Source organism: Letharia lupina (assembly GCF_014066315.1).
Source record: "Letharia lupina isolate WasteWater1 chromosome Unknown contig_5, whole genome shotgun sequence".
In the NCBI taxonomy this organism is placed as follows: Eukaryota; Fungi; Ascomycota; class Lecanoromycetes; order Lecanorales; family Parmeliaceae; genus Letharia; species Letharia lupina.
In genome coordinates this window covers 282737-295002 of record NW_023502974.1, presented here as the reverse complement: position 1 = coordinate 295002, position 12266 = coordinate 282737, and the positions used below count along the sequence as shown (strand labels likewise).

The following is a 12266-nucleotide window of genomic DNA, read 5'->3' as shown; positions in this document are numbered from 1 at the left end:
AGATTAATAGAGTTAAAATTAAGTAATAAGAATATAAATATATATTATTAATCTTTATATATATTATATTAACTTTAACGCAATTATAGCGATAAGAGAATATACTAGCGATAATTTTCCTTTTTAGATAATTAGCGCTTATGAGATATATTATAAATAATAATATCCTTATCTTTAATAGAAAAGATAGATTACTCGATATAGTAATATAAATTTATATATATAAATTTAATATCTAGCGATAGTATTATTAAGTCGAGTTAAATTAAGCTTATAGTATAACTAAGTCGAGTTAAATCTAGCTTATAAAGTCGAGTTAATATCGCGAATTATAGAAATAATAAAATATTAGTATAAGATAATTACTATTTCTAAAAAAATTATTTAAATAGTATATAGTAATTACTAAATTAATAAATATTATTTGAATAATATATAGTAATTATTAAATTAGCGGATATTATTTAAATAGTATATAGTAATTACTAAATTAGCGAATATTATTTAAATAGTATATAGTAATTACTAAATCGGCGAATAGTATTTTAATAGTAAATAGTAATTACTAAATCGATAAATAGCATTTTAATAATAAATAGTAATTACTAAATCGGCGAACAGCGTATGAAAAGCAGATCATAGTTGCTAATTAAGCGGAATTTAGACGAATTTAAATCAGATTTACTAATCCGATAGATTTTATAATTTCCGCGACCAACGCGCGATTAGCAATTTCAAATTTTATAGAAACTTTTCAGATTTGCAGATGGAGAGTTATATTAATAAAAAAGATTTCGAGATTTAAGAATAATTTTAGCGCGGCGAAAGATTTAATCTTTATATATAAAAGATTTAAATAATAATTAGTTTAGCTAATTAAATTATTAAAGCGCTTAAATTAAATTCTAATTCTATATTAACGCTTAATAAAATTAATTTAATAGTTTTAAAATATTAATATATATCTTTATTAATATAGCTAGCAATTAGAATATTAATTAAATAAATATAATTTCTAATCTTAATAATTAAAATAATATAATAATAAATAAGTACTAGTATTAAAGTAAATAAAGTATATATTATATTAAGTAGAAAAGCGTTAATAGCTAAACTAATTAGAGTTTTAAATTAATAAAATTAAATACTCGTTCTATATTAACGTTATTATATACTCTTAAATATATAATTACTAATTATAATATTAATTAGAAAGAGTTAATCTCTAATTTAAAATATCGAAAATAATATAGCGATATATTATTAAAGCGATATAAGTTTTTATTATAGCGAGAAAATAGAATTTATATATTAAATATTAATTCTATTTTATTTCTAATATTTTATTCATTTATATATCTCTTTTAATTTCTCTTTAAATATCTTAATCTTAAAATATTAACTAAACCTTTATTTAACGTAAACTCGAGTTTCTTAATCGACGATACTTAGTGTAAGATATTAATAAGTATATTTCAATATAAAGATAGTAATAAATCTTACTTTCTTTTTAATATTAATAATAAGAAATAATAGATATAATAGTAAATAAAGATAATATAAGCTATATAAAATTAATTTAAATCTAATAACAATTATTAGCCTATTTATTAAGACTTAGAAATTAAAAAATTCTAGAAGTAAATATAATTTAACGAATATACGCTTATTAATTTCGAGGAGCTATATATTATTTATTATTACTATAATAAAATTCTAATTTACTTATTTATAGATTACGAAATAAGCGATATAAAAGTATATATTAAATTTAAGAGATATATTAAGAAATCTAATTTAAGTAGTTTATAATAAACGAATCTAGTCGATAATTATAAAAATTAAATATATTTCTAAATTAGATAATATAAATTATTAATAAATAAAACGATAAATAGAATATCTAGTTTACTATTTACTTTAGAAAAAATAATATTAAGATTTTCTTATAATATTAGAAGATTAAAAGCTTATACGCGAAGACTTTTCGAAATAATTTTATTACTAAATTATAAATATCGATATTTTATTTATAATTATTAATAATTTTAAAATATTATAACTCTTATACTATCTCGACTCTAATATATAATTAAAATTAATATTTATTATAAAGAATTAATTAATAAAGAAAGCTATAGAGCTAGAGATAAGATTATTAAAAAATTTATTAATTAATAATACTAAAGTCTCTCTAACTTTAAATTATTAATTATTTTATAATCGCTAATTATTTATAATAATTCTAATCTTTTTTATTAATATTAATTAGTAATAATATAAGATTTTTATAGATTTTAAATATATCGAAGATAAATATATTAATTAGAAACTTATAAGTATTATTAATTTAATTCTTATAAAATATAAGATTTAATCTTATATATTTAAATTTATAATTAATAACGTTAATAATAATAGTATACTCTTTAACGATTTAATTATTTATCTTTCTATTTTTATAATAAATAACTCGCTTAATATTAAAGAATTTAAATTCTTAAATTATTTATAATATATTCTCTATATAACGTATATTATTTAATTAATCTTAAAAGAACTTCTAGATAATATTAAAATTATTTTAATAAATAAAATTTTTTAAAAAAATGAAGATAATAAAGAAAATAAGAATTAAGTTTAAATAAATATAATTAGCTTATTAATAACTCTAATAAAAATATAATATTTCTTATTATTATTCTAATTATTATATTATTAATTATATTAAAATTTAAAAAATCGCTATATATATTAATACTAGCGGCTAGTATAAAAAGATCTTTTTTATATTATAAATTAAATAACTTTAAAATAAAAATATTTTAATATTAGATAAACGTTAATTTTTTAAAAAGAAGTAATATTATTAGAAACGCTCTTTTAAACTCTTTTAGAATATTAAAACTCGTTAAAATTTAATTTATTAGATATTAATCCGCGCTCTACTTCTTTATATTAATATTATATACTTCTTAAAAAATAAATTATTTATTTATATAAGATTAAATAATAAAAAATAATTATAAATAGAAATTATAATTTAGACGTCTAAATAATTTTCGATTAATTTCTAATAAATTTAATATTTAATTTAGCTTATTAGATTTTTTTATAAATTTATAAAGTTAATAAGTAGAGAAAAGGAGATTATAATTTATTACGTCTTTAATATTTATAATTATTTATTTAATTATATAGATAAAGAGCTCGAAAAATTAAGAAGAAAGAGAGTTTTTTTAAAAAAAGAACTTCTTAAAACTCTTAAGATAGTTCGCGAGAAATTAATTACTTATTATAATTAAACTTAATTAGATTTAGATTATTTATATAAATAAATTACGCTTTTATATTTAAATTATAATAATATAAAGTTAAAGAGATTAAATTAAAAGATTAATATTAAGAAGTAATTATAGATAAAGATCTATTAAAAAGCGCTTAAAAGAATATTTTAAAATTATTAAAATATTAATATAAATAGTTAATTATAAAGAGCTAAGCGAATAAGTTAATTAAATAAAAATACGCTTAATTAAGTAATAAAATTCGAGATTAAGAATTTAGATAATGAGGATAGATATAATTAGTTTTAGTAATATAGAAGAAATAATAAGTCTTCTAATTATTATTCTAATTATAATCTTACTTCTAATCTTTATAAAACTTCTTTTAATAATCTAGCGAATCTTTTAATTCTAAAGTAATAAAAGAAATTAAAATTTAAATACGCTATAATTACTCGAATAGCTTATAATATTCTTTATTCTCTCGCGAGAGCTATTATATATAAATAATATTTTTTAATAATTAAAAGATATTATAATACTTAAAAGTATTATTTATTAGCGATATTTTATATTTTAATAATAATTTTTTATATAAAATATTAAGAAAACGAGTTTAAATAGATTAGATTTAATTTTAAAGAAGATTTTAATATATTAAATTAGATTAAAAGAGCTAATAGTACTTTATGTAAAAACTTAATTAATAATTATAATAATTATATTAATAAAGATAATAAGCTTATAAAAAGTACTTCGATAAGTTTAATATTTATAAATTTATTAAGATATATTATTAATACTTTATAATATATAGAGAAGTAATTAATAGACTTATAGTTAAAGAAAATTAATAATAATAGATTTAATTTTAAAGAAGAGATTTAAGATAATTTAAGAAGCGAATTTATTTATAAATAGTTAATAAGTTTAATTAAATAAAGATAGATTTAAAATATTTAGAAAAATTATAATAGAGTAGAATAGAAGAGTAGCGAAGAGTTTAAGAGAAGAATAAATATAAAATTTATTAAGCTTATCTAACGCGTTAAGATAAATATATAAATAAAGATAATTATAGAATATTATTTTTATAATATTTAAAGATTTAAAATTTAGAATATTTCTTTATATTATAATTTTAAAAAGAAGAATAGAGACGCTTATAGTTTTAATTATTATTCTAATTATTATTATTAATAAGAAGATAAATAGCTATATTAAATTACTCTTTATATTCCCTCTCTCTTAATAAAGAAGAATAAATATATTCTATATATCTTAATCGAATTATTCTATAAATATAGAAATCTCAATCGAGATATCTTATATATATATTATTTTATAATATAATATTATAAATATATTATATCGTGAAATATTTCGTTAAGATTTCATATCATATTAGAAAAATAAAATAGTATTCGACTTTATTTATATTATACTCGAATATAATATAGTATTACTTAATATGAAATATTTCATAAAATATATTATATCTTTTCGATTAATATATATACTTAATATATATTTTACTTTTATTATATAATACTAATTTCTTAAATTTATAATCTCTTAATTTTAATAATTTTAAAATTTATTATATACTTATTTTTAATATAATTTTATTATATAATTAATATATATATTATTTTAAATATTATTTAATAATAAAGTTTATAGTAGAAAGTAGATTATAAAGACTAAAATATATATATAATATATATCTATATCTCTTTTTAAAGTATCGATATTATTTTAAATTCAACTTAAATTCATTCGAGATAAAATAAATACGTTTAATATATACGAAGAGTTTATTCGAGGTGAAGTAAGTATATACTAAAGCTTTACTCCTACCGAACTTTTTTTCACCCCTGCCGAGCTGTAACCCGATCAGCGTCGACATCAATCAGTAACAATCTGACCGCGTCGTTGGAAATTGCATCGGTCGTGGCAGGGATTTCTCGGCCAACCGTAGACAAGAACAAGGTTACTGGGGAGTCCATCGAGACCTTGAGACGACCGCGCCAATGTGGTGCAAGCTTGAAAGGAGTTCAACTCGAAAAGATCATTGTACTTCAAACACGGTTACAACATGGAAGATTAGTTAGACCTATACTCGTAATATATAGTTCATAAGGAAGCAGAAACGACGATCGCCCATGAACGCGGAGATTAGATAGGGTGAGCAGACATTCGGAAGATGAATAGTGAATCCAGCAGGATTGACTGTCTTTTCATTGATGGGCAGCAGCTACTCTATAATCGTAGTCCGACTATTCGCTCCGCTCATAGTAGTCCTCAACTCAAAGACGCACTAGTCTCAAAGACGCGAAAATCTATTATTCCTTTCTAATTCTATATAGATCTCGTTCTATAACTCAAATTCTAATAAACACATTCTAATATATATACACTAGCTTTTATAGATTATAATTTAGCTTTCGAATATAAGCCTTAATAGCTTTATTGACCTTTTCTTATTAAATTTTCTTAGCTCGAATAATTTATTTTAAAGCCTTCTCCGTCTTTTCTATAGCTGTTTCTTCTATTATAATTAGAGATTTACGTATTTAATCTATTGATATCTATTCTCTCTTCTAAATAATCGTCTTAGAAAGTATCTTATATACTTATTTAACTATAACCTCTTTATAAATAACCTTAATATCTTACTTAATAATTTATCTTAAGTAGTTATTAGTAATAGATTCTTTTATAAATTAAGCTAATAATTATTATATATTTTTTAGAATAATAAAAGTCTAAGTAGTAAGTAATACTTTAAACTATTAATTATATTTAATAACATCTTCGACTTTATAGAGAGTTCTAATAAGTATAAGAGATATAGATTTATCTAGAGTTATAGCGCGGAGTGCTAGATTTCTAATTTTTTCGAGTATTATTTTAGAATTATAGAGTATAAAACTAGTCTTTCGAAAGATCGAATATATAATATTAGACGTAAAGATTTAAGTTCTTATTTAATTAAATACTACGAGAAAGTCGAGTTTATTAAAGTCGCTACTTCTAAGATATATAGTTAAATCTATAGTCTTTATATAATAATATTTAAATAGTTAAAAGTATTCTATATCTAATAGCTATATAATATATATAGAATATAAAAAAAATATAAATAAGTCGATCTTTAATTATTAAGTAAATATATAAAATTTATAGATATAGTAAAATTCGAAGTCGTTTAGAATTAAGATTTTTTATTCTTTTATTTAATAATAATAAGAAAATATATTAAAATATAGTAGCTAGTCGTATATTAGTTGATTATTTAAATATTTAATAGATAAAATAACTAATATAGTATCTGGAGATAAGTCGTTTTTATCCTATTTATATAGAATATAAGTATCTTTTAGAATTACGAATAAAGGTATACTTTAATCTTTAACGTTAATATATTTTACGAATATAATATAATTATAATTATCTAAATCTACGAATTATAGAGGCTTACTTTTATTTAAAATAATAATATAATAAATAATTCTATAACTAATTCGAAAGCTAGTTTTATTTATATTTTAAATATCTTAATATTATATATTCTTCTCTTTATAGCCCCGTCGAAATTTCTTATACGTTACGCGTATACTCTTAATATCGTACGTATTCTTACACTCGACATTAAGAGGTTTTTGCTTTCGTTTATAGTATTTAAAATATTATTTTATAAATTATATAATCTAATCTTTATTAAGTAAGTTAGAAAAATAATATAAATTTAAAATAATTTTTAGAATATACTTAGTAATACTCTAAATATAATTTAATTAAAATAAATATTTAATATTATTTAGACGATTAATATAGTTATATAGCGACTATTTTTAAATTATAATAAGATATATATAAGTAAATATTTAAATACTTCTAGAAGCTTATTCTCGAAGTTATCTTTATATCTATCGCGATTTAAGATTATAATACTCTATAATTACTATAGCGCTATAAAAATAATTATTCTTATACTTATTAATAGTCTTTTAAATAAGTTTTTTTTATTTAGAATAAGATATAGATATAGTATAATAATATAATAATAGATTATAATATAAGGTATTAAATCGCGAAAAAACGCGTCTTTAAGACTAGTGCGTCTTTGAGTTGAGGATTACTATGAGCGGAGCGAATAGTCGGACTACGATTAACTACGTGTACTATCTCCACGTGACGCGCTCGATAAGGTTCGTAGCGAGCTCGCAGAACCGGCAACTCGGTGCGAGTTGCCTCCGAATACTCGTACACAGAAGATCGGTTTCTTAGTCGGAGTGAACCCTAACCCTAAGCTACAATCGCTTCGTTCCTGGAAAATGGTGTAGTTTGATGGATTCTAATGGAAAATATGCTGCGCTACCACCGCTATGCCGTCCGTCAACTCGCAGAAAGAGGCTTGCTACTGATGTCCTTAATCTATGCCAGGAAGCCATGACGCAAATCGCTCGCTGTACTTGTATCGTAAAGAAAACAATGATGGGCGTGAGCCGGAGAAGTGTAATGTAATGATCCACCAACGCCTGCTGTCACGGGCTAGAGCTTCAAGCGCGAGCCACGATCATGAAAGGATAAAATGCCAACAGCCAGACTCAGACACCATATTCTTACCCGTGCTATCGGTAATAAGATGAATTCGTGTAATACCTCTGATCCTTATCCTTTGTCTGGCATGACAGAGACTTCTTCTGGGGCTGACCGTGGTCGAGGAAGCTCTGAGGATAGTAACGCTCGTCTGTTGTCTTAGACCTCCCATCATCTCGCGAAGAGGAGCCATGGCTGATCGAAAGAGGTACCTTGTCCGAATTCGAAGACCGGCCAGATTGACTGCTTGACGACTTGCCCGAGGATGCGGAGCGCGGTTCACTCAAGGTTGTGGCGTACCTTGGCTCGAGGTACCTGTCGTCGTATCTTACGGAGTCATAGGGGGCGCGTTGTTTAGAATCTGTGGAAACTGATTAGGGACAGTGCTGCGACATCGAGTAGGAGATACACACCAGACTGGCATGACAGAGGAATTTTGCCTGAAGAGTAAGATGAGGTCGAGCGGCTTGATTGGTTTGAGCGAGACATCGTCGATGTCGCTGATAAAAGCTAGGTCTTGTATGTCTTGGGTATGATGCTGAGCAGAGTGGATCGTTGTTGGGTCGTTTGGCTAGGATACTTCGGCGGTGACGGACAGACAAGGAGGTGTCGCTGCGATTGGGTCCAATTGAAGTGTCTGAAGATACGCAATGGATGTGAAGTGCTAGATTTGAAGAGTAGTGGCAGTATTTGGTCTCTGGGGTTATTAAGACGAGCGTAGAGAGGAAACAGCACGTGAGAAGGCCCAAGAGGATGGCTTCGTAAAAGGATTAAATGCAATTGGTTTATATTTTGAGTCGTATGGAGAAGTTGCACACTCAATCGACTGATGCAGGTACAAATTGAGAAGAGAAATTCTACTGAAGAAAATTGGTTTCTTATACCAGCACGCCTCATAGCCGGGGCAGTATGAGCAATCTTCAGGAGTCGTCAGCGGAGCCGCATCGGATCACATGCTGCCTAATTGGCATGGTGAAAGCACCACTACGGCCCTTGTAACATCAGAGCAAGGCACCCGTCCCAAAGCGGTTAAGCGCGAGGCAGCAATCTACTAAGACTGACCGGCGAAAATAAAGGACAAGAGTCACTTGGAAAATGATCGAGAAACAGGGGCTTAAGAGTCATTTCGACGGTCGGCTGTGTCCGATATAATTCGAGTATTGGATGTGGTTGGGTACTTGCAGAAGGGGTTCGTTGAACGCTTATCGGCGCCTCCGCCCCTGCAAGGCACAGTGTTCGCAGGAATTCATTGAGGCTTCTGATTTGACCCATTGACTCAATCAGGGTCTTCCTGCAGCCTAGTCAGGGAAGGAAGAAGCGTCTTGGTGTAGGCAGATTTTCTAGTCGAGAACTGAGCGGCTGTTGACCATTCAGATGCCCAGCCACGCGCCGCAGTCGATGAAACGAAGGATGGAAAAGGGGCTATACGGGGAAACGTGTTTGCTGTGCGCTCATTCAGCCCATGGTTCAGCAGGATAAGAAGGCAAGTAGGCGATGGTGAACTAGAGAATGAAGAGTGAAAGCTGAAGAGGCGGAGTTGTGCGCTACGCCAAGACTTGTCCCGAGGCGGATCGTTGACTCCTCATTCTCGAGTCTTGATGATGACTCTTTATGCGCGGTTGAAACGAATGCATGTTTCGCATTCGGAGGCTTTTCATGCATACGATCTTGCGTCTTACAATCATTACTACATCTCACGATGCGACAGTCAGCTGATGGTGTCCTGGCTCGAGTAGCGTAGTTCGCGTAGGACTCCAATCAGAAGAGCCCAATCATGTAATAAAAACACAAGCTTTTCCGGGCATAGACTCCGCTGATGGTGTAATTCCACAAAGGAAAGCAGCAACCCCAAAGTTTGAGCTTCTTTATCCCATCTTGAAAAATTTTACATGCTGAGAATGACACCCCCCCAAGATTACGGATACGAATACCCCACAGTAGTATACTTTACAGAGTATGCTATTTTCGTCGGAGCCTCCTTATGCAACTAAGTAGGCATAGGTGCAACCAAAATCTTCGTTTCAGCATTCATGCCTCATCAATGTTCCATCGTTGCGTAAATGGTGTAGCAGTAGCACGACAGGGTTGCACAAACACTGTGCCGCGCGACCATAGTCAGACCATGTGCAAGAATAGATCGTTTATTTTCTAGCTGTATCAAGATACCATTCCACATCATCACTCGCTCACTTCGAGTATTCTCAGTCCAATGTATAATTTCCAAGTTTCCTGTGCGCAATCGGTTTCATCACTAGTATCTTTCTGATATGATTCGGTCAGTCCTGACGTTCCATGCATCTGCTTCCTGTGCGTTGTTTCATGATCTTTTCGTGTCCATTTTTCTTGGCATGTATGCCCAAAACTTTTCCCAAGATAGGTGCTATCAATTTCCAAGGGTTGCCCCTTTTCGAAATAATCGTAAAGGTTGTAACGCAGACGTCGCCCTAGCGAGGCACACTACCCACGTTGTTCACGTTGCCCAAGAATACGACCAACACGGCGCAATAACTGCCGCACCACAGTTTAGTCGATTGCGGGACAGAAAAACACGCATGCCTCGCAGCTACAATTATGCCCTGGCAGCGATCGGGGCGGGGGTACTCACCCTGCGGATGCGGCCACGATCTCATGCCGTCTCGCCTTCGTGAAGCCCGTGAGGGCAGCAGAGAACACAAGGGTAAAGACAAGGACTACGCCGATAGTATCCGGACTTGTGGCAATTGTTCCCTGAATGGAGAATCTGTAGAGGAGCCAAATCGGCACCACGAGGAGAGCCAAGACTATGGTGGTGATCATCATCGTCACGCAAGTCGAGATTCTATCGCGGTCGTAGTAGTGGATATCTTTGTCGTCGGTCTTGTCTCTTGTCTCCTTTCGAGGGACTGTTAGACAGCGAAATGCGGGCATAGGAGAGTAGATTTGGAAATAGTACTGACTTTAGGGCAGAAGAAAAACTGTCAAGGATTGTCAACACTTCATCGACATAAGATCTCTGAGACTTAGACTTACCTTGATAAGCCTACACCGCAGCACCTTCAACGTCCGCTCAAGCAGTCCATCGAGCCAAGCATACTCCCTGCCCGGTCTCAAAGTAATTAGATCTTCTTTCTCATATATAAATCCCATATCCTCTTCAAAAAGCTGACCTCCATCATTCTCCATGAAGTGTAAGACGCTCCGATAGTCTCGATTCGACGGCCTATCCATTGCCTTGAGCTTTTGAGCTTTGAGCAGTAATTCCGCTACGTCACAGTCACCCAGAAGCCCCTTCATAGTCCCGACGACGCAGGTACTGACCATACTCAAGCGCGACCTTCTCCATCCTCTCCAACAGCTTTACCCTCGATTGCCCCTTCCACACCTCAGGAATCTCTTCTCTCTCAACATCGAAAGGTCTCGACATAAGATAGCTTTCATTGCCATCAGCGTGATCTGTTTGGTCCATGGCGAGAAGTGTAGCTTCCATCCTGCTCATCTCGTCCTGTTTAGACAGCAAGAGGCGGGAATATACCGAGCCGAAGCGCCGGTATACCATGAAGGCATCGTCGCTGTCGAGGAAGCAGGAGATTTTCGGGAAACCCCTTGGGTAATCTTGCACTAGGAATGGTCAATTGAGGCGAATTTGGGTATTTCTGGCGACTCACGTTTTCGGACTTTGGGCTTCGACATGCTTTGGCAAGCGGGGTCTTTCCATGGCAGTTGGCCTGATGCGACGAGCTGAATCGCGGTCAAGATCTTAGACTTGACTAGTGCGATTTAGTATCTCTCCCCAAAAGTTTGGCTGCTAATATCTACAGCGAGTATCAGAACCAGTTCTTTCCGCAAGCGTAGTATTTGTTTCTGTGTTCTCGTTGGGGCTTTCCTTGAAAGTGGAATCTGAGAAAGATGAAGAGACTGGTAAGCCTTTCTCCAATTGGCTTGCCTCAGCATCAGATGTCATTTTTTATATATAAGATGACTGAAGGGTAGTTCAATAATTCTCTCCTGGGTTCTTCAACGTTATATATATTCATCGATTTCGTGAGCTAACTAATCGAAAGATGACACGGCCATAACATCGTCGATTGTTCCAAGCCCTGTAACGCCCGGCCGAACATGAACGACATAATCTGTGCTCCTTGGAATCAAGCACCGGTCAGACGTCATGCAGCCCGCCATCTCCATTCAGCTTAGCTTCGTTTCCTCAGTCTCGCCAGCGACAGCGATTAATAGTAACGGCCCGCAAGGCTATAGGACCGTAGACGTAGCCTTATTATAGAGTACCGCCAAGAATACCTCGCAGCCTCTCATGTCTGCTGTGTCTTGAGGGTCTGCTTTACTAGTGATCTTTCTTATCAGAACCAATAAAATTAGGCGTTTTCGTACGATTCGGTC

The 12266-nt window shown here is 30.2% G+C and overlaps 1 protein-coding gene across 1 annotated transcript; it reads right to left on the bottom strand.

Annotated features, from left to right (window-relative positions):
• Positions 1-10336: 10336 nt before the first annotated feature.
• On the bottom strand, positions 10337-11561 carry HO133_008346 (uncharacterized protein; the record flags this gene model as incomplete). Its single annotated transcript, XM_037299213.1, has 6 exons — positions 10337-10400; positions 10498-10763; positions 10829-10846; positions 10902-11134; positions 11190-11489; positions 11537-11561. 6 exons carry the CDS (start codon positions 11559-11561, stop codon positions 10337-10339), a joined length of 906 nt encoding a protein of 301 aa, XP_037155214.1.
• Between the last annotated feature and the right edge of the window lie 705 nt (positions 11562-12266).